Source organism: Pyricularia oryzae, chromosome 2, assembly GCF_000002495.2.
Source record: "Pyricularia oryzae 70-15 chromosome 2, whole genome shotgun sequence".
In the NCBI taxonomy this organism is placed as follows: Eukaryota; Fungi; Ascomycota; class Sordariomycetes; order Magnaporthales; family Pyriculariaceae; genus Pyricularia; species Pyricularia oryzae.
The window spans coordinates 2,996,251-3,017,947 of record NC_017850.1 but is presented as its reverse complement, the minus strand read 5'-3'; the positions used below and the strand labels follow the sequence as shown (position 1 = coordinate 3,017,947).

Sequence of the window (21,697 nt, the reverse complement as noted above, 5' to 3'; positions counted from 1 at the left end):
GGAATCGACTCGTGGAGGCCACTGGTTGGTTACTGGGTTGGAGATGTCGTTGATTAAGGTATCTAAGGTAGGTAGGTTCGACTCATGCTGTGTTACGTTACTCGACATTTTCGAATCGGGGGTCGGCGCCCCCCGCGGCATGGGCAATGAGCTAATTAATAAAACGATCGGATTTGCCCTGCACCAACCTGCGATCTAATAATCCGCCGCAGCAAAAGCCCCACTTCGGCCCGTGTGAGCAAGTTGGATATTCCATGGGGAATTGGGAATGGAGGCTGGAGAAAGCTGAAATAAAAAGCCGCATGTATGTTGTGGATGCTTCAACGGTGGTGCACCAGAGAGGGGCAGGTGCCATCATACAACCCCTGGCTAATTTCGTCACCACGATTCCGGCGCCTTGGTCTGCAACCAAGGGTTTGACATATTTTTGCCTCTTCTTATTTTGCTTGTTTGTGTCAGATCTTTTGCCGGCTACCGAACCGTATAGGAAAAAAAAAAGAAGAAAAAAAAAACCCCTTTTCTGTGACCAGCCGCAGACTACACGGGGATTCTGCCCCGTATCAATGATGTCGGATCCTCCCCAAGCCCATTGTGAATAGGCAACAGAAGCGGCCTTTCACTCGGCATGTTTGTTTTTATTTCCCTCGATCGGACATGGTGCAGATGGAAAAGCAAAAGAAAAAAAAAAGTACGAACAGGAGATCGGAGCACCCCGTCGATAGTACTAACGCACTCGGTATACTAGATCTAACACTATACTGTAAACCGCGGACTACCAAGTGGGGAAAGATAGCACACCGGCTGCACAGGTGACCTTGTCTTTATTACTTGGATACTCGATATCCCGTTCCCAGATCGAGGTTAGATCTGAGCATATCGACGTACCCATGCTTGCCATGTTAGCAATTAGCCTGAAGGGAAGGGGGGGGGGGGGGGTGACGGCAGATGCTGATCCATCGTGAGATTGCTTTTTGTCTTCGTTTTTGGTAGGGTTGATTGGTTCTGGTGGTGTGATAAAGTCGCAGTCTTTGTTAGATGTGATGCCAAGTTGAAAAAATACTACATTGCATCTTCGATCGTCATCTTGGGCTCATCAAGATCAAGATCGAGACAAGATTAATGCTTGAAGTTATATTCATCCCGAACGAAACTGCTCCCAAGGAGATATTTCTGCAAAAAAAAGGAAAAAAAAGACCAACAGCTCAACCCTCTGGATTGACATCAATAGATGCCCTAGATGCAGGCGTACATGTTAGCTTGAGTCCTACTTGGAGCTCGTATGGCGTATAAAAAAAAACAGCCCGTAAATATCGATCGCATGGACTTACCACTTCGGGAGGAAAATGGAAAATAGCATCCAGACTGCTTACAAGGCTAAGCTGACCACATGCAGACAGCCATCTCGGCCGCTGGCGAATAACTCAACCTGCGCCAAGACAGCCTGCGTCAATCGTCTATCTATTCTCATATGGGTGATCATCGGCTGGGCGAACATCTGCTGGCTTCGGGAATAGTCCAAAAATAGTTCTTGTTTGATACAACTCTTCCTTCCTATGACTCACTGTCAAAAGTACTTGACGACATAAAAGATAAATTGCCAGTCGATCGCCGAAAGCAGATCCCAAGAGACTTTTTTTTCTTCGTTCCTGTTCGCTCCATATTTTGTTCGGAGAGTATTGCAACTTGCAAAGAATACTGTTTCCCTGGTTCCAGCACCAGGATCAGGAAAAAAAATGCCTCGTTACGAGCTAGAGTACCCCCAGAACGCACTGAACTCGGTCAAGCGCCACAATGAGAGAGGTATGTTTCCTTCATCCCTCCTCGGCATATGCCCAGGAGCTGGTTGTAAATGCCAAAAGACAAAGAAAACTAATATCCCTCAAACCCAGGGGACTACTCCCTCACCACCATCCACACCATAATAAACAGCTCCCGTATCCTCCACGTCTCCTTCACAGACCCCTCGTCCCCTTTCCCAATCACGCTGCCCATGATAGGCAAGGTGGGATCCTTTGCCCGGCCCTCCTCGTCCGTGGCCGACGTGTTGGATCTCTACCTGCACGGCTACGTCTCCATGCGCATGGCCAACGTGGCACGCTCCCAGGGCAACAATAACAACAACAACAACAACAGCAGCAGCAGCAGCAGCAGCAGCAGTGACGGCAGCAACGGTCGCGCAGGCGTGCCGGTATGCGTGTCGGCGGCGCACGTCGACGGGCTCGTCCTGGCCCTCTCACCCTTCTCGTCGAGCTACAACTACCGCTCGGCCGTCTTGTTTGGGCACGCAGTCGTCGTGACCGACGAGGCGGAGAAGCTGTACGCCATGGAGCTCATCACCAACGGGGTCGCCTCGGGCCGCTGGGAAAACTCGCGTCAGCCTCCGACGGCCGGCGAGATCCAGAGCACGAGCGTCCTGCGCGTCAAGATCCAGTCCGGCAGCGCAAAGGTGCGGGCGGGCGAGCCGCACGAGGAGACAAGGGACGCCAAGGACGAAGAGCTTGTCGGTCGCGTCTGGACCGGTGTGGTGCCCGTGTACGAAATGTTGGGGAACCCCCTCCCCGCATCTGCTAACCGTGTCGCCGAGGTACCGGCCCATCTGGCTGACTACGTGAAGGACTCCAATGAGTTTACTTTGGAGAGGGCTTTGCAGGCTGCTGTAGAGCCGGAGAAGAAAGCCACGCGGTAGCGCTATTGAGGTCTGGTCTCTTTCATAATGTATTTTGAAACAAAGCAGTGACGGTCTTTTTTTCTTGTTTGGGTAAAAGTCTACGATAGATGAGTGCAATAAGGATGGATTTCTTCCTGGTGCCATTTAGTGTCTCTTACTGTCTATTTGTGTCGCCCATGTGCCGCATAAGAGAACTGATCTGAATGAAAGCTACAACTTTTTACAAAGACAAAATAGAAATATACATAACCTGGTATAGACTGCAAAGATATGATTTGTCGCGCCCACGAGCTCCAAAAAAAGAAAAAAAGAGACACAAACCGCATCATTCTCACCAGTTCTCCCAAATAGGCGGCGGCACGACCGTCCGCATCACATCCCAGTGGCCCATCGCGCTCTTCTTGTGCCACTTTTCCAGAATCTTGGTGTCGTTCCTCCTCAATATCGAAGTGTCGTTGGAAAGAAACTCACTCTCCAGAACCTCGTGCTTTGGCAGCAAGAAATGGACCCGCGACGCACTGTCCAGCACATCCTTCTCGGTTGCCGTGCGGAAGGTCAAAGGCGCCGGCGTCTCGGTCTTTCGGCAGAAGATGACCATGTTTGTAAAGTCGACTTTGGTCTCGGCGACCTCGGTCTCGTTGCGCGCGTGCTCCCGGTACATGCGGCACGAGCTGGGAAACACTTGTTTGATGGTGTTGAGAACGATGCGTGGCGGCGGCAGAGCAAAGTCACCGGCGTAGTTCTGTTCACAAGTCAGTCTAGATTCCTATCTGCTGTGTTCGGAGCGTCGATGAGCTACTTACGATGGCAATCACACCGTCTGGGTTGAGGAGCGTGCGCAGATCTTGGAGAAACTCGAGCGTAAAAAGCTCGACAGGCTCTGCACCTCCCGTGAAGACATCATTCACAATGTAGTCGAAGCGCTTGTCTGAGCTGCTCGCCAACAGCTTGGCGTATGCAACTGCATCCTCAATGACCGGAGTATGGTTTGGCAGAAGATGGAAGTGCTTTGCGGCGAACTCATATACCGTAGGGTCGATTTCAACAACCGTGGTGTCGATACCATGTGCAATCAAAGCAGACGGTGTGGTGCCAATGCCCATGCCACTTTGTTCATAGGTAGTTAGCAGATGCCAATCCCCAAGCTAGTGGTCTGGATGTCTTGTCATAACTCACACTATCAGCGCCTTTGCGTCCTTGTCTGGCACAGGAACCTCCCTCTTGACAAGTCTGACAGCCTCCAGCATCACAAAAATGCCATAGACTGGCTCCGACACGATTTTGCGACCGTAACGCACCCACTCACCACCCAACAAGCTGTGGTCGCAACGCATGACCCGGAATCCCATCTCCTTGTTCTCAATAACAGAGATGTAACCCGTCAGGGATTCCTTCCTGTCGATGATGGTCCAGTTCTGCGTCTGCAGCGTACCGTTGAGGCGATCCATTGCATACGGCGTCATGACGTGGGGGTTCAGTGTGACTGTGTGTAGCAGGCCGGGGATGGCAAGCAGGAGGAGCTTTGACGGCGCAAGCATGGTAAAGAGACCTCCCAGAACCATCTGAGCCCCCATGCGGGTCGCGACAAACGTCTGGCCGATGTTGTTCTGCAGCCAGTGTCCCGACAGGACCTCCATACCGCGGTAGACCGACCAGGACAGTGCGCCCGGGGCCGGATCAGCCAGCCATTTGGGGAGTAGGCTGAAGTCGGCTCCCTCGAGGTAGGTCGCGCAGCAGGCAACCACCACGACAATGAGGGGGGAGAGCGTGAGCAGCTCGGTCACGAGCGGTCCGTAGCGCGCGCCGAAAACGTTACTGTACTTGAATAACAAATGCTGCGTCATGGGGATGTAGAGAGCAACGATCGGGACCAGGTGAACCAGCTTGACCTTGCGCGGCAGAGCGCGCTGCAACAGCAAGTTCGCCGACCAGCCCACGAAGCAGGACGCGATGACGAGGCTGCTATGGTACAGCGAGGATGGAATGGCGCCATACACGGGCGAAAGAGACAGCTGCGAGACGTTGCTGTAAACGGCAAGCAAACTCAAGAGGGCAATCGGGCGCACGTAGACCCAAGCCTGTTCGCGCACTGCATTTCCCCATGTCTCGGTCTGGGCCTTTGCAGCTAGGGCCTTGAGCTCCTTCTCAAAGCTTTCGGGCGTGAAGGATGTATTGGGGTCTATATCGACCGCAGCTGGCTTTGCATCTTTCCCCTTGGAGGCTGCTGTCCGCTTTTTGGGCGCCATATTGGCGATTTGGTTCCAAGGTTTTCTCGAGTAACTGGCGATTTTTCTGAGTTGAGCTGCAGCTCAAAAGGAGGCTCACTAAAAAGATCCCACCTGACGGAAATTAGGTGCAAAGAGCGTTCAAACCCCCTCTAGATGTCAATCACCTAATGGCATTAACGGGAGCTATTTTTGAAGCACAAGTTACCTCAGATACCTTGAATATTACAGAGGCAACTAAGTTACTGTAGCCAAATGGCGTGTTTTGCGAAGACACATCTGTTCATAAGGGTCCAAGCTGCAAAGATCTGATACAGAGGGAGAGTGGAGTACCTCCATCTTACCCTGCAGGTATGCGGGCAGCTAATTACCGTGTCGGTCCAGACGGGACAGATGGTCAGTTCCAACCCGTCAATCAGATCGGATGTACGAAGTAATTCATAGCCACCAATGAAGAGGAATTAGGAGCAGTTCAAGAAAGTCTGAATAGATATCGTCATACTAAAGACTTGTGCTTTCTTTTACCAAGGACCACCAGAGAGCTTAACAATTGCAATTCACAGGTTAATGCATTGGTTTGACGTTGAGCTGATGTTTACACTTGCCTTGACTGCACTGTGAGACAAGAACAATAGAAAAAGAAAAGAAAAAGTTACAAAAACACAGTAGAAATAATTGAGGACATGGCCCCAAAACGGCGTCGGCCCCACAAAGCATCAATTACATCGGCCAAAGTCGCAGATGGCCCGACAGTAACCTTAGACGCCCGCGTCATTGCGGGCCGTCCGGTTAAACCGGGCTTGACCTGGTTGGTTAGCGGCGGTTAACCTAGAACCGCTGTGGTGAGGAGAAACAGGTACCTTATGCTACCTTATCCAGGCTTGCCAGGTTGCCAGGTAGGTACATGTAAGCAAGCATGTGGCATGTGCTATGAATTTCGTCACTGCCCCCAAGCTTCCGTCTGGCCGGGCTAAGCAGCCTAAAGCGAACTGGAAGCTTAATGCCGTCTGTCCATATCGTGTGTCCCCCCCACCACACAGCGACAGCTTCTACACACCGTACTGGGCTTGACTGCTTCTGGAATATTCACATTGCATTATAATCATTTGCAAAACAATGGCGCCTGCTCCGACTCCCCTTGGCCAGCTGGTCGACTTCTCGCAGGAGAGTTTTGTTGGTACGTCAGGACTACGCAGGATTTGTGAGGGGAGGGCTTTTGCTAACTTGGCCATATCATGGCCAATCACCAGTCTCGGCATGCGCGATCGCCTTTAACCCTCTTTTCTGGAAGTAAGTCATGTCAAAATCCATCTGTGTAGCAAACACATCGTTGCGCTCAAGCTGCTAACTTGTTGACCTCGGCACAGCATCGTCGCGAGACAGGGTAAGGACGGACCACACACACCACTGCAAACCTTGGACTGCAACGCTCTATTTTCGAAAAAGCAGCGGCTTGACCACCTACTAGATCAGACGATGATTGGAAAGAAAGGCTGACAGCGTCCCCAACCCCCCGGCTGTCGAACAGAATACCACAACAAGGTTTTGACGCGCCTCTTCGGAGGCCGCAGCCAGACCGCGTGCTACTTCCTCGCCGCCACCATCTTCTCCCTCGGCATCGTCCGCGACCTTTTGTACGAGCGCGCGCTGCGCGACCAGCCCGCACACCCGCTCCTCGACAATGACCTAGCGACATACATCGGATACGCCCTGATCGGGTGCGGCAACATCCTCGTTGTGTCGTCGACGTGGCAGCTGGGCATCACGGGCACGTTCCTGGGCGACTACTTTGGCATCCTGATGGATCACATGGTCACGGGCTTCCCGTTCAATGTTACCGATGCGCCCATGTATTACGGTAGCACCATGAGCTTCCTCGGAGGCGCTCTGATCTATGGCAAGCCGGCGGGCGTGTGGTTGACGGCTTGGGTGTTGATGGTGTACAAGGTTGCACTCTCGTACGAGAACCCTTTTACTTCGGAGATCTATGCCAAGAGGGAGCGGGAGCGGGCTGCCGAGAAGACGGAGCTGAAGAAGACTCGTTAATGGAGGCTCGGTCGTGGCACTGGAAGCTTCAGCCCGTTGGCTAGGAACCGGCTGACGTGCGGGACAGTGGTATGGGGAGTTCACATGGAGGTCGAGCTGTTGTTCCTCAAACGGGGAATGAGTGGTGCATTGGTGGAGGTTGGATAGTCTGAGAAAGGACTAGATAACTGCTGGTGTTTGCGGTACAACTTGGGGGCAAATTGTGGGCGCGTGTGCTTTCGTTCTCAACGGCGTTTCGGTAGCACAGCATAGCGTGCAGAAAAAGGGACATTTTGTGTGGTCTACCTAGCTGGGTCAGCAAGGTCGTTTAGCTATCAAGGTACACAGTATGGCATTCAACTGCCGCCACATTGTTATTTGGTAATTGCCTCTTGGGCTGATAAATTATATTGAGATTGCTTACTGGCTTCGTCAGTCCGCGCCAAAGCAGGCTTCTGATACTCGTATTGATGACCACAATAGTAGTACCTGTAATAAGACTGCATGCGTGAAGAGCTGAGAGCTGGGTACCTAATCATATCGTATAGTGAACTTTGAGGACGAAATGCTGTTTTAAATTCTTAGTTTTGGCTTGACATTCTCCCCACAGTTATTAAGTTGTAATCGTCAGGGGCGCATGACGCCCTGAAAATGCCCTTTAAAAAGTAACTTTGGGCATGGTACCGTTAGGTAATCGGCCATGACACACGCCAAGTTTCCTGTGTACCTCGTGCTTTCACATTGCTGGAGCTGGGGCTTACAGTTTCGAAAAGAGCAAATATAAAAATCGCCCAAAGTCCTTTGCGGCGCCGATCCGGCTGTTCGTTCGTTGGCCTACGCTGTCAAGAATTAGTCCGTACCTCAGCTGGCTCTAGACAGGTACCTTAGCTTGCTTAGGTAGATAGGTACCTAGGTAGGTAAGGTAGGTACTAAAAGTGTAACGGCCTACCCCACCTTTGCACAGCCAAACCGTTCAATTCAAACAAACAGAAGCAAAATGGGACGGGAAGCACCCAAGGTCGGAGAAGGAATACTATTGGTTACCATGTCAAGCAGCAATCCGTCGACGTGCAGTCAGCCCTGGAAGGAAATCCAACTTCATCCAACGGCCAAGCCAGTGCTGAAGACAGACGCAAAATAGTACCGGGGCCCATACTCCATAGCCCAATAAGGTCTGGGGTAACCAAGGTAACGACCAGGGTATCTGGAAGAGAGCGGTGTGGGAGGAGCAAATCATCGCGAGCAATACTACACCGTCCTGTCGTCGCACGCGCGATAGCTTGTCCAGCCTTTCTTTCTATCAGCTCCGAGTAGTAAAATTCGCAACAGACATGTTCCGAGCGTTAGGTAGCGACACGTATGTAGCACGTCAGGGAAGTCGTCTCTCGATAACGTTTTTTCTTGTTTGTTTTCCCTCGAAAGACACCTTGATCAGTGGGAGGAAATCACTACCTTTGGCCCATTGGAATGTCGTCTGATGACGGAGTCTGAGAAGCAAAGACAAGTAGGTAGCTTTACGAGGGATGTACCAGATATCGCTGTTCAAAACTAAGCTGGAAGATTGACCCCAACCATTCCAAACTCAAGAATTCTCTGTCCTTCTACCTCGTTCGTTTGCTGAGGTTTGCGTGTGCCGTCATTGTTGTACAGACCATTGCTGCCGGAGGCCAACCAACTTCGCCACTGCGAATAGGATGGACCTAGATGACCTTAGCAGGCAAGGTCGGCTGCCTAAGAAGCATCTAAATGCAGCAAACATCCTTCTGTTGACAAACAACTTGATTACTCCGCATCTCCATGACGGAAGAAACTTTGAAAGATCAATGCCATATCCGTTGCGGTCTTTTTACCCACTTTTAATCAACCTGCGTGGCCCCGACGTTGCGACTTTAGCTTTCCATTCCCCTTTTGAGAGTCAGCGCTGTCAACCCGGGATTGCTACTCAGTCGGGACCTTGACATCTTTCAACAGCAAGTCTACTTTCTCTACCTGGCTGAGCTTGACAGTCCCCGGCATCCCCCAAACTCCCGCCCAACCCATTCTTCTTTCACATTCCCATGATAATTATATGATTTGATTTTGCTGTTTTTGGTGCTCTTGGATACCCTGAGTGCACTTGGGCTTGGGTACAGACTGCCCTATCAATCCACCCAACAACCTCACATCTCGACGGGCTGCGCCATCGTATCAGATTTGCTGATCGCACATAGTTGCACACTCGAATTGTAAGGAACAAAGATTTTCAGCAATTGCTCCAAGGCGCTAAAGTACCGCGTCCCCGGGTACGGGCTGGTTTGTTCATTTGTTTGCTTTTTCCTCCGGTTCCTTTACTCCAGTTTCAAAATCCCTGTTACTCTTACCTACCAGCCTCTACTTGCTTCATCTCTTATCACCTTCCAACTATTTGTACTGCGAGTGTTCATTCGTACACACAAATCGACCGCCAATATTTATTTTGTTTGGTATTAATACCGTCACGCTCTTTACATCTCCCTTTTTTTCGCCATCACCACCTCAGAACTGACCCAAAAATAATTCGCATTCATGTTTGGTCTTTACGTTCACTCCATTTCTTCCTTTCATTTTGCAGCCTCGCAACCAAGACCCTTCTTTTCTCAGATACCCTCAAGGAGCTCTTGACTAATACTGCGCAGACACAACTTTACTCACTCACATCCATACCCTTTTGCCACTGGCCACATCTAACTGATCACTATCATGTCGGACTCAAATCGTGGCCGTGGTCGAGGCCGCGGTGACGGAGGTTCCCGAGGAGATCGTGGCGGCAGTCGTGGCCGAGGAGGTGGTGACCGTGGAGGTGACCGCGGCCGAGGAGGTAGCTTCCGTGGCGACCGGGGCGGCGGTGATCGCGGAGGTGACCGTGGCCGGGGAGGTGGCTTCCGTGGCGACCGAGGCGGCGGTGATCGTGGAGGTGACCGTGGCCGGGGAGGTGGCTTCCGTGGCGACCGAGGCGGCGGTGATCGTGGAGGTGACCGTGGCCGAGGTGGCTTTCGTGGTGATCGAGGCGGCCGAGGTGGTGGCGGATTCCGCGGCGGCCGAGGCGGGTATCAGGACTCTGGCCCGTCGATCTACAAGTATGTCAGATCATCTTTCCAACTACCCCCACACTGTTGTTCTTCCTGTCGCATTATTAATAGCTGCCGACAACATACAAAAGACCAGCGGGTGGTGTCCCAGCACCAGACAAATCAATCACAGCACTGGAAGACAAGTGGGCTGAGAACGCGGCTAATATCAGCGTTACTGAGCTCACTGAGCGAGCGGGAAAACTGGGCATCACCTCGTCGACACTCGACACTACACAAGTCACGGCCATTCTACCGCAGCGGCCCGCCTACGGCACGACTGGCACACCGGTGATTCTTTGGGCGAATTATTTCAGCATGAACGTCAAGTCGCAAACACTTTTTAAATACGCTTTGAAGGTCAAAAGATCGGGATCTGATGAAGATGTTGTCGGCAAGTTGCTGCGAACTATTGTCCGCAAGGCCTTGGATCAAGTTGCCGTTCAGAATCCGAAAAACAAAATCGTGTCCGAGTTCAAAGCCAAGGTCGTTTCGCAGGGAAAGCTCATCCTCCCGCCCGGCGGCGGTCCTGTCTTGGTGGAACACACGGGCAGAAAACGAGCCGAGGAATACCAAGTTACTTTCAGCCCACCAGAGGACATCGACGTCGCCAAGCTCGTTGAGTGGCTGAGGACCATGAACGACCGCCTGGACGATATCGTACCGACTTTCCCCAAGTTCGCGTCCACCATCGATGCCATCGGTATTATCATGGGCCATTACGCCCGCACCTCACCCGGTGTAGTGCCCCTTGGAGCCTCAAGCGCGAGGTTCTTCCCTTCGGAGGCTAATGAGCTGAGGGAATTTGTCCAAATGTCGGCAATGAAGAATCTCGTACGTGGCTACTTCTCGAGTGCTCGCCCCGCCACCGGCCGCCTCCTTTTGAACGTCAACGTCACCCATGCGGTCTTCCAGCGCTCCGGCAACGCCATGGAACTGATTAAGGCGCTGCTCAACGAGTGCCGAGTTAGGGATCTCAGGTCTCCTGCTCTCCGGGCGGCATCACGGAAGATCGCCAAACTGAAAATGGAAGTGACCCTTTTCGATTCAAAGGGAAAGAAGTGTGGAGTTTCGGAACGGTCGATTTTGGAACTGTCTCGGACAACAGCCAGTACTACCATGTTTAAACTCGACAAGCCTAAGGATGCTGCCGCAGAGACATGGGCAGACGGTTCGCCCATCCAGTACGGCGGTAATGTCAGCGTTGCGGAGTACTACCGCAAAAGTACGTGCATCCCATGGCTTCTTTCGGCCGGAGATCGCTTGCTAACCTCGCTTGCATTACAGAATTCAAACAGACGGTGGACGATCGTCTACCTCTTATCGTCACCGGCAGCCACAAAAGAAAGCTTTACTTCCCCTCCGACTTCTGCCGTATTCTGCCTGACCAATGTTCCAACGGCAAACTTTCGGCTGGCGAGGCTTCTGCTATGATCAATTTTGCTTGCCGAGGTCCAGCGCGAAACGCAGAGTCGATAGTCAAAGTTGGTGCAGAAACCCTCGGAATTTCAGGTGCTGTCAACGAAATTCTCAAAGCCTTCGGGATCACTGTCGACGCCAACTTGATCACGGTACAGGGCCGAGTGTTGACAGCTCCTACGCTTGCGTATCTCAACAAGACAAACAAAAGCCAAACTGTTACCGTCCGAGATGGATCCTGGAATCTGCGTGATCTCAAGGTCGTTAAAGGGGGTACAGTTCCTTCCTGGGGTTGCCTGACAATTATTGACCCGAACGACCGGTATGGTGATGTCAGCTTTGATGACGTTAAGATAACTATGTCGGCCTTCGTCCAGTTCTTAAACCAGAACATGGGCATCCGGATCCCAGGGCTTACCAATGCTGCCGACCAACTCAAAACCTGTCAAATCCAGGAGGGTGACGAGTACAAAACCATTAAGCAAGGTTTTGAACAACTCAAAGGCCTTAAACCTATGATGGTTTTTGTTATCCTCCCAGATTCGAAAGATGCTGCCGTATACAATGCGGTAAAGCGTATCGCCGATATCGACTTGGGTGTTCACACGGTCTGCATGGTGCGCAAGAACCTTTTCAAGAACGGACCGGGCCAAAACCCCCAGTACTACGCCAATGTCGGTCTCAAGGTTAACCTCAAAGCTGGTGGCATTAATCACAAACTGTCTCAAGATATCCCGGTGAGCAAGGGGGGCAAAGCCATGTTTGTTGGCTGGGACGTAATCCATCCGACAAACCTGGGCGTCGATAAAGACTCTGGATTACCCAGTGTTGTCGGCCTCGTTTCGAGCATCGACGAGCATCTTGCCCAGTGGCCGGCTGTGGCTTGGGCCCAAAAAGGTGGCCAGGAAATGGCAGACAGCCGTCTTGAAGAGCGGTTCGGCTCACGCCTGGTTCTTTGGCAAAAGCACAACCAGGGTCGACTGCCGGAGCGAATCATCATATTCCGTGACGGAGTCTCCGAAGGCCAGTTTGCGACGGTAGAGAACACGGAGCTTCCGCTTGTCCGCAAGGCCTGTGCCAAAGTCTACGGCAACAAGCCGAAACCCAAGATCACCATTGTGGTGTCCGTGAAGCGGCATCAAACGCGCTTCTTCCCCACCGACGAGGCAGACATGTCACGTTCAATGAACAACAAGTCCGGCACCGTGGTCGACCGCGGCGTCACCGTCGCTCGGTACTGGGATTTCTTCCTGCAGTCGCACGACGCCCTGAAGGGAACCGCCCGGCCTGCTCGGTACACCGTGATCCACAACGAGATCTTCCCTACCGTCAAGGGCGCCAACGCGGCCGACGAGCTCGAGAGGCTGACGCACAGTCTGTCCTTCCTTTTTGGCCGCGCCACCAAGGCCGTATCGATATGCCCCCCGGCGTATTATGCCGACATTGTCTGCACGCGCCACCGGGCCCACCTCGGCGAGCTCTTCGACTCGGTCATCACGGGTGGCAGCGTGGTCAGCGGCCAGACAGGCAGCAGCGCCTCGAGCAACAACGAGCAGCAGATCCTGGCCAGGGCTGATGCGCTGAATGTGCACCGCAACCTGATCGATAGCATGTACTGGATCTGATGAACACTAGGACCTTGGAGTGGTTGATCTCGGAATACTCGTTTTATACTACGTTGATGAGAATAAGAGTCTCTCGCGATAAAAGGCATGGAGTTGCGTATATTTTGTAGGCGATGGTTTGGTATTTTTTTCTTCTATTTTTTTCGTCTTTATTTAGTCACGAACGCGGTGAAATTTCTAACTTACCATGTATGGGATCTTATTTGTCTAGCGTTATATACTAAATTGCTTGTTTTATGTAATGACATTTGTGTTATTCCCAAAGCGAGCGGAGAGAGTAAAAAGAAACAAAAAAAGAAGAAAAAGGAAGAAAACCATTATTCACAGCCTGATTTCGCCAAACTATCACTGTAACCACTACTTCTTGAATGGAGTAATCGGATGTCTTGAAAATTCTAGGCCGATGGGGAAGACTTGACGACGCTTCAGTGTTTCCAATGCTGATAAATAGGTACCTAAGTTACTGATTTGTAAAGGAATGGTATATTGGTATCGTACTTTCGGAAATTGTCAAATGCAGCCCCGTCAAAGTTTAAGACAAGAGGTGCCGGCGGGATGCCTGTGCACGCTTATAGCTTCCACCTCGAATTAGTAAGGGTGACGTGACGTCTGTAGTTGGCGTTACCAGGCGCAGCATAATACCTTGTCAATATACAACCTGCGATTGTTGAAAATTGCAACCTATTACTCCCAAGTCTTTTTGTTATATTGTATATCTCTATACAAGCAGCATACCATAGCCAATCTTGACTGAGATATTGTCTAGCCCTTTACGTTTTTCCTTTACAAGAACACAAAAAATGGCCTGTCGTTACTACCCCGCCACGGCGAGCTACCCATCTCCGCTCAAGGGATTCGAGAACCTCCCGCCGTTGTCGGAGGAAAAGGATGGAGACGGTAAAAGTCTCAGAAACGAGCAGACCGGCGTTCGCAGCAAAGCATACGAGGAGTTTGTTGATCCATTGGACAGGGGCAAGAGGGGAGGGTTGTAAGTCGAATTTCCCTCACACATGACGACGAAATTCCCCCAAAGTATCTTTTGGTGGGTGGCATTATACTGACAAGAGTAAAAAAAAAACAACAACAACAAAACAGCGACGTACATATCTACTACTTCCATGCATCGGAAGACCAGACCAAGTATGCCAAGGAGTTATACGAGCGGATCCGGCGGGAATGTGAGTATACTGTATAGGAATGCGGTCTGCATATCGCCAATTGTAGCCCAGTCCAATCCGGGCCTTGGCATCATAAAGTCTACATGATCACTGACTAACAAACGGCACTCTCACCAAAGTTCCCGAGCTACGGATTTATAAGTTCTGGGACAGACCCGTCGGCCCACACCCCGTAGCCATGTTCGAAGTGAACCTGTTCACGCCGGCCCAGTTCGGCGCCTTTGTGGCCTGGCTTGCCGTCTGGCGCGGGCCGCTCTCAGCCCTGGTCCACCCAAACACCATCGCCGGTCCGGGCGAGGATCAGATTGAGGCCGAGCGCAGAGACCACAGTCAGCGGGCCATCTGGATGGGGGAGAGGCTTCCTCTTGATCTTGACTTGTTCGCCAAAATGGCCGAAAGGAAAGCCTCTGCGGGTAACTCGTAGGCTGATTGATGCGTTGAGTCGAGCATATAAATAATAGCATTCTTGGTTTGCGTGCAATCTAGTCTAGTCTAGTGCCATCTGATTTCACCCCATTATCTTGTGCCAATTGAATCAAATGATCTTTTTGACAATTTTGGTTGGAGGCAAACGCGCAAGCGCAACAGCCACAGACCCCGCATTTGGAACTCAGGGACCCCTGCAAATAAATTTTTATCGATAAGAATCGCCTGGGAAAATTTCCTCTCCGCCCTGACTTTTTGGCGAGCGAAAAGAGCTTCGGTTTGGTACCGTAGTATTACATTTTCGAGACTCCTCGTAAGGAAGATTTCGCATTCCTCCCGAGATCTCGCCCAAAAAAATAGTCGTCAAGATGGGTGTCGGCCGTCGCATGAAGAAGCAGGGCATGCCCGAGGCCTTGTCCGAGGAACATTTTGCCAACCTCAAGCGCAAAAAGGGTCTCCCCGTCGACGATGCCCCTGCCGCCGACGCACCGACGAGCAAGAAGCGGAGGACTTCCAAGAAGGGAGAACAGTCGCCCAAGACACCGGCGAAAGGGAAAATCAATGCAAAGAATGCTGGCTCGACGCCGGCGGCAAAGAAGCCCAACGGCGCGAAAGTAGCAAGCCCGGCCTCCACCAAGACCGCCAAGAAGTCTGGCAAGTCAAAGTCAAAGGCCGCTCTCGACTCGGACGATGATCCCCTAGACGATGAAGATGACGAGGTTGAATCGCTCGGTGACCTCGACCTGGAGGACGACGAGCTTGGTGGCGCCAAGCTGAGAGACGACTTCCTCGACGACGATGATGATTCGGTCTTTGACTCGGACGAGGAGGCAGGGAAGAAGCAGAAGTTTGTCTTCTCCGAGGACGAGGATGACGACTCGGACAGGGAGGAAAGGCTCACCGCGGCCAACATTGAGGGTCTGTCGAGGGTGCTGGATAAGCAGTTGGAGGATGAGGCTGCCGAGAACGAGGAAGAAATGCGCGAGGATGCCCTCCAAACCAACATCGCCGACGACAAGCCGCATGTTCTCGAGTCCGACGACGATGAGGTTATGCCCAAGGCCAAAGCACTGCTGGCACCCGACCTTCAGATGCTGCGCACCAGGATAACAGATACCGTCCGCGTACTGGAGGACTTTGCAAACCTGTCCGAGGAGGGGCGGAGTCGTGCAGAGTACAGCAACCAGCTACTCAAGGACATCTGCGCCTACTACGGCTACAGCGAGTATTTGGCCCAGAAGCTGATGGATCTTTTCCCCGCCCGCGAGGCCTTTGCCTTTTTCGAGGCCAACGAGACGCCCCGCCCCGTGGTCATCCGTACCAACACACTGCGGACCAGCCGTCGTGATCTTGCTCAGGCACTGGTCAACCGTGGCGTCACTCTGGAGCCCGTCGGAAAGTGGTCCAAGGTTGGACTGCAGATCTTTGACTCCAACGTCCCGCTTGGTGCTACGCCAGAATACCTGGGTGGCCACTACATCCTGCAGGCAGCATCTTCGTTCCTCCCCGTCATGGCTCTATGCCCTCAGGAGAACGAGCGTGTTTTGGATATGTCTGCTGCCCCCGGAGGAAAGACGACACACTGCGCAGCCCTTATGAAGAACACAGGCGTCATCATCGCCAACGATCCCAACAAGGCTCGTTCCAAGGGTCTTATCGGAAACATTCATCGTCTGGGTGTGAAAAACTCCATAGTGTGCAACTATGACGCCCGTGAGATTCCGAATCTGATTGGCGGTTTCGACCGAGTCCTGCTCGATGCGCCGTGCTCTGGTACTGGCGTTATATCCAAGGATCCTAGCGTCAAGACGAACAAGACGGAAAAGGATTTCATGCAGCTGCCGCATGTCCAGAAGCAACTGCTGCTGGCTGCTATAGATGCCACCAAAGTCGGGGGTTACATCGTCTATTCCACATGTAGTGTCACGGTTGAGGAAAAGTATGTTCACCCCCTTTATCATTGAGCATTGGTTACAAAGAATCACGCTAACTTGGCATTATCACGCTTCAGCGAGCAAGTCGTCAACTACGCCCTGTCAAGGCGATCAAACGTTGAGCTGCTTGAAACAGGACTTCCTTTCGGTAAGGAGGGGTTTACAAGCTTTATGGGCAAGAAGTTCCACCCAAGCGTAAAGATGACCAGGCGTTATTATCCCCATACGTGAGTTTTCTTCTTGCTCTTTTCTCTTGCACACTGCTTTGGGGTACGAATAAATGCTGACCATAACATTAGATACAACGTCGATGGTTTCTACGTCGCAAAGTTCAAGAAGACCGGCCCTACGCCGGCGAATGCACGCGGTGGAGCAAGCAGCGGCGAGTTTGCTGCAAACTCGAATGGCTCCAAGACCACCGCGTCTGGCGAGGACGAGATGGAAGTTGACAAGACCCCCGTCGAGGAGACGGAAGAGGGTGCCAATGATGAGTTTGGTGGATTCGATGACGACGGAGATAAGGATTATATGGAGCGGGCCAAGAGAAATGCAATGAGGAGAAGAGGTCTGGACCCGAAGGCTTTGGATCGGCCCAAGAAGGCAAAGAAAGCATAATGAAGGTGCCAGCTCATCTCCGTTTTCCGCCTGTATATTTCTCACAAAAGAGCGTTGACAAAAAAAGAAGAGACAACCAACTTGTCGCATCAATGAACCCCGCGGGGGTGTTAATCCGCAAAGACCAATCGCTTTCTGTTCCGATTGTATGACTTTGGTCATCTTATAATTTCAGCTGTGTGAATCCTCCCAACATTCCAAGCTTCCGCAAAATATTGTTGAGCATCACACAGCCAAAGCACACACTAAACCAAACACCTACCTCTTTTCCCGGATGCTGGGTTCATTGACCTCACCCTGCAGGTAGGTAGACTAATAGTTGACGCGCAGGACCAGGAAGGTCATTAGGTGTGGTATGTCTCGTAGATCAGGGAGGGTGGCAGGGTGTAGAGCCGAGAACCTAGCTTGCCTAGGTAGATACATGAGGTACCTTGAGGTAGGTACCTAGGTAGGTAGGTACCTCACCAAGCTAACCTACCTACCTAATCGGATAAGGTCAATATTAATAGGCTGAAACATAACACGTCGATTTGTGTGGCATGCCACGGGTAGAACAAGCCAAGCACACCACGTAATGATGATAGAGTAGAGACTGCTTATTTGATTTTGTAGGAATTAATATTAAGGTTTATGCATTGCCGACTACCACCATTGGCAGAATATTTATTTTCAGCATAACCGCCGTGATGGAGATTGATAACGCCACAAAAGCGGATGGAGACGCCAGAAAATTAAGCCCAGGAGAAAACTAAGACAATAAAAAGAGCATTAACTTACCGCAGTAGGATGTTGTAGCCCCATATTCGGGGGAGCTTGGGTACCCAACCTACATAAACGAGATAAGTAATCGCCGGTAGGCGAAAACATAGTATTCAAGGTACGGGTAGAACCGGCGTTGCTCTAGTATCAATGCCCCGCCAAAATAGCAGCGACGAGAAGGTGTAACACGAATACCTATCTACTGAGGTAGGGAGGTGACATAGATGCTGGGCGAGCGCCGGGGCAGCGGATATCTGGTCCTTTGGGCTTTAGTGCCTACCCTCTCATCCCCACAATGACCCAACACTCGCAGGAGCTCAGGGTTGTCCTTGCCGGGGGGGGGGGGGGGGGGGGGGCAAATCTCAAATCTCATCTTTTCTCTGCGATATCAATCAATCCATCATCCCATTGCCCCACCTCTTTGCGTTCTCGGCATTTTGCGAGCGGTTTGCTAAAACTAATAGGTAGTACATTGTTTTTCGTTCCTGGTGGGCTCTAGCTTCGCTCATAAACAAGATAACTCTCTTATCCCCCTCAAGCCACAGTAGTGCTTTTTTTTTTAGTCTGTCTACAGATTTTCATTCTTTTTTTTATTCTTCCTGTCCCGGAACCTCGTGCGCTCGCGATCCCGATGAGTTGATGTGGTTGTAAGGCTTAAGCGCTGCCCTCCCCCCATACCCTGGGAACCCTTTAAAAAAACACGCCCACATCGCAAATCGAAACTTCGAATCCGTCATCAGCCGGCAACACGCGGGGCCAAACCACACTCTCAGAGCAACCGCCCGAACAAATTGCCGCGATGGCTACCAACGGTCCGGCCACCAAGATAGGTGCGCCAATGCCAGACAAGGACCTCGAAAAGAAGCCCATGGAGTTATACCCAATGGTGTCCTGGAAGTACGATACTCTGCTATGGGTCATGTCGATTATTGCGGATCTGTTCTTCCGTGAGATACACCCACGAAGTTCTTGGAAGATACCAAAGCATGGTCCTATACTGTTTGTCGCGGCACCTCATGCGAATCAGGTCAGTACATCGTTTTATATGCGCTGCCTGATGCCGGGACGAGCGCTTATTCTCGAAACAATCACGGCTGAGATGCAAACCTTTTTTTTTCTGGGCCGGCTTTGCTGACATGTGATTGCCCCCCTGTTCGCGTGGGTCATCTCCAATAGTTCGTCGACGCTCTCGTACTACAAAAGACCCTCAAGAAAGAAGCCGGTCGCCGCGTGTCCCTCCTGATTGCGCAAAAGTCTATCCATGGCTTCATCGGCTGGGCCTCGCGCCAGGTCGGCTGTGTGCCGGTCGGTCGTGCTCAGGATGCCGCGAGGCCTGCCACTGGCACGATATACCTACCGAATCCCATATACGACCCTACACTGATCCGCGGCGTCGGGACAAAGTTCGATATTGAAGCCGAGGTCGGCGGCAGCCTCTTCCTGCCATCTGTCAAAGGGCAGACGGGCTCCCACGTAGAAATTGCTGAGATTATTAGCCCCGAAGAACTGCGCATCAAACGGGCGCTCAAGGGAAAGCTGCCGATGGAACAACTGACGGGCAGGGATGACGTTGATCAGGATGGCATCTTCAAGAACAAGGAGGTCAGGTCCAGAAAAGAGGGCTACCAAGGCACTAAGTACAAGCTTGCACCTCACATCGACCAGAGCAAAGTGTACGAGGCTGTGTTCCAGCGCCTGCGGTCCGGAGGCTGCGTGGGCATCTTCCCGGAAGGTGGCAGTCACGACCGTACCGAGTTGCTACCCCTCAAGCCCGGAGTGGCCATCATGGCTTTGGGTGCTATGGCTAATTACCCGGACGTTGGCGTCAAGATTGTGCCCGTGGGCATGAACTACTTTCACGCCCACAAATTCCGCTCTCGAGCCGTCGTCGAGTTTGGCAACGCTATCGAGGTCGACCCGGAGCTTGTGCACATGTACAAGAACAACCAGCGTCGTGAGGCCATTGGAACCCTGTTGGACACGGTCCACCAGGGCCTGTCGGCTGTCACTGTCTCGACGCCAGACTATGACACATTGATGCTGATCCAGGCCGCCAGGCGACTGTACAACCCTACTGGCAAGAAGCTGCCGTTACCAGTAGTGGTGGAGCTGAACCGTAGGTTGGCGGTCGGCTATGAACGTTTCAAGGACGACGAGCGTGTCATAAAGGTGCGTGAGAGCGTCAAGAAATACAACAAGAACCTTCGTTACCTGGGAATCCGTGACCACCAGGTCCAGGTGACAAGGATGTCCTGGCACCGAGTCGTTCGCATTTTCTTGTACCGCATCCTACAACTCGCAGTGTTTTTCGTCGCCACCTTTCCTGGTCTTGTCCTATTTGGCCCCGTCTTCATCGTTGCCAAGGTCATCAGCATCAAGAAGGCGCGGTCGGCGCTCGCAGCGTCAACCGTCAAGATCCAGGGTCGGGACGTCATGGCGACATGGAAGCTATTGGTCTCGATGGCGTTCGCGCCGATTATGTACCACGTGTACTGCTCCCTCCTAGCATGGAAGGTAGCCCGCGATGGTCTATGGGGATTCGTACCAGCCTGGATTGTCAGCCTCCCATGGTTCGTCCTTGTTGCCAGCATTTGGCTCATAGGCTGGCCGACCTTCATCTCCATCACGTTCGCAGCCCTCCGCTTTGGCGAAATCGGTATGGATGTGTTCAAATCACTGCGCCCGTTACTACTTTGCATGTTCCCCTCCTCCAAATACAACATGCAAAAGCTCCAGGAGCAACGCGCCGAGTTAAGTGCAGAGGTCACAAATCTCATCAACACCCTGGGCCCTGAAATCTTCCCCGACTTTGCCCAGAGTCGTCTCATCAAAGCTTCAATGGATCAGCACGGTGCGCCGCTCTCGCCTACCCATACGAGGCAGCCCGACTCGCCAACGCTCAAGCGCCGCTCGGACAGTGAGTTGTCGTTCACGGGCCAGGCTTCCCCAGGTACTTCCCTACACCACCCGACCAGCAGTAATGGTATCCAGCGCCGCAACACGCAGTCCAGTCGCGCCATTCCGCGCAACGAGTCCTTCAGCAACATTGGCAAGGCGGGCATCTTTGCCACGCGGCCACCGTCCCGCAACCGCTCGCGCACCAGCAGCATGGGCGGCTTCAACGTCCAAGCCTTCACAGCCCTTGACTCTCAGGAAGGGTTCGATGAGGCCAGTCGCAAGATCAGGGAGGCCATGCGCGAGCGTGGCGAGATGAGGCGGAGGAGGAGCGAGGCGAGGGGCATGATGATCGGGGGTAGCGAAGATGAGGAGGAAGATCACGATGACGAGAATTCAAGCGATGGAAAGAAAAATGCGTAGGAAAGAAACGCGAAGAAATAAATGATCGTGCCGCTATGATAATGGAGTAATAATCAGGGAAATCTCAATTGTCAGCGAAGCGATGTTCGGTGGTGGAATTAAAAAAGGATTTGGAACCGTTATCCGAAGGGAATGAATGAACTTTTTTCCAGTGTCTCTTTTTTTCTTTTCAAGGTGTAAGGGTGATTGCAAGTCGGCACAAGGCTTGCCTATATATAACACCACGTGAACCAACACAGGCAAGATGGCCTTTTTGTTGCTGCTTTAGTCTCTGGCCGTTTACCTTGCCATGTAATTTCCATGATGGTAATCGGGGCTTTCTAGTTCTGATCTTTACTGGCGTATATTTGAGCCGTGCTGGCTGTAGGTCAAGATGCGGTATCGACTAGGTGCATGACCAACTACCAGCGTCTACAACG

At 52.1% G+C, this 21,697-nt stretch overlaps 7 protein-coding genes across 7 annotated transcripts; 6 read left to right on the top strand and 1 right to left on the bottom strand.

The window, feature by feature from the left end:
- The first annotated feature begins 1,404 nt into the window (after positions 1 to 1,404).
- MGG_01297 (uncharacterized protein) lies at positions 1,405 to 2,808 on the top strand. Its single transcript, XM_003714172.1, has 2 exons — positions 1,405 to 1,800; positions 1,890 to 2,808. Exons 1-2 carry the CDS (start codon positions 1,734 to 1,736, stop codon positions 2,684 to 2,686), a joined length of 864 nt encoding a protein of 287 aa, XP_003714220.1. The 5' UTR covers positions 1,405 to 1,733; the 3' UTR covers positions 2,687 to 2,808.
- MGG_01296 (uncharacterized protein) lies at positions 2,738 to 5,180 on the bottom strand. Its single transcript, XM_003714171.1, has 3 exons — positions 3,845 to 5,180; positions 3,472 to 3,775; positions 2,738 to 3,410 (listed from the first exon to the last, which is right to left on the bottom strand). Exons 1-3 carry the CDS (start codon positions 4,912 to 4,914, stop codon positions 3,000 to 3,002), a joined length of 1,785 nt encoding a protein of 594 aa, XP_003714219.1. The 5' UTR covers positions 4,915 to 5,180; the 3' UTR covers positions 2,738 to 2,999.
- Positions 5,181 to 5,720: 540 nt separating this feature from the next.
- MGG_01295 (methylene-fatty-acyl-phospholipid synthase) lies at positions 5,721 to 7,345 on the top strand. Its single transcript, XM_003714170.1, has 4 exons — positions 5,721 to 6,070; positions 6,144 to 6,183; positions 6,261 to 6,277; positions 6,422 to 7,345. Exons 1-4 carry the CDS (start codon positions 6,010 to 6,012, stop codon positions 6,937 to 6,939), a joined length of 636 nt encoding a protein of 211 aa, XP_003714218.1. The 5' UTR covers positions 5,721 to 6,009; the 3' UTR covers positions 6,940 to 7,345.
- A 1,495-nt stretch (positions 7,346 to 8,840) lies between these two features.
- Positions 8,841 to 13,470, top strand: MGG_01294 (uncharacterized protein). Its single transcript, XM_003714169.1, has 5 exons — positions 8,841 to 9,143; positions 9,573 to 9,793; positions 9,851 to 10,013; positions 10,097 to 11,229; positions 11,292 to 13,470. Exons 2-5 carry the CDS (start codon positions 9,637 to 9,639, stop codon positions 13,046 to 13,048), a joined length of 3,210 nt encoding a protein of 1,069 aa, XP_003714217.1. The 5' UTR covers positions 8,841 to 9,143; positions 9,573 to 9,636; the 3' UTR covers positions 13,049 to 13,470.
- A 153-nt stretch (positions 13,471 to 13,623) lies between these two features.
- Positions 13,624 to 14,781, top strand: MGG_01293 (uncharacterized protein). The gene is made up of 3 exons (XM_003714168.1): positions 13,624 to 14,036; positions 14,144 to 14,226; positions 14,346 to 14,781. Exons 1-3 carry the CDS (start codon positions 13,849 to 13,851, stop codon positions 14,648 to 14,650), a joined length of 576 nt encoding a protein of 191 aa, XP_003714216.1. The 5' UTR covers positions 13,624 to 13,848; the 3' UTR covers positions 14,651 to 14,781.
- Positions 14,782 to 14,917: 136 nt separating this feature from the next.
- MGG_01292 (nucleolar protein NOP2) lies at positions 14,918 to 17,345 on the top strand. The gene is made up of 3 exons (XM_003714167.1): positions 14,918 to 16,591; positions 16,664 to 16,813; positions 16,886 to 17,345. Exons 1-3 carry the CDS (start codon positions 15,021 to 15,023, stop codon positions 17,199 to 17,201), a joined length of 2,037 nt encoding a protein of 678 aa, XP_003714215.1. The 5' UTR covers positions 14,918 to 15,020; the 3' UTR covers positions 17,202 to 17,345.
- Positions 17,346 to 18,390: 1,045 nt separating this feature from the next.
- Positions 18,391 to 21,488, top strand: MGG_01291 (glycerol-3-phosphate O-acyltransferase 1). Its single transcript, XM_003714166.1, has 2 exons — positions 18,391 to 18,987; positions 19,137 to 21,488. The coding sequence occupies exons 1-2, from the start codon at positions 18,760 to 18,762 to the stop codon at positions 21,276 to 21,278; spliced, it is 2,370 nt and encodes a 789-aa protein (XP_003714214.1). The 5' UTR covers positions 18,391 to 18,759; the 3' UTR covers positions 21,279 to 21,488.
- The last annotated feature ends 209 nt before the right edge of the window (positions 21,489 to 21,697 follow it).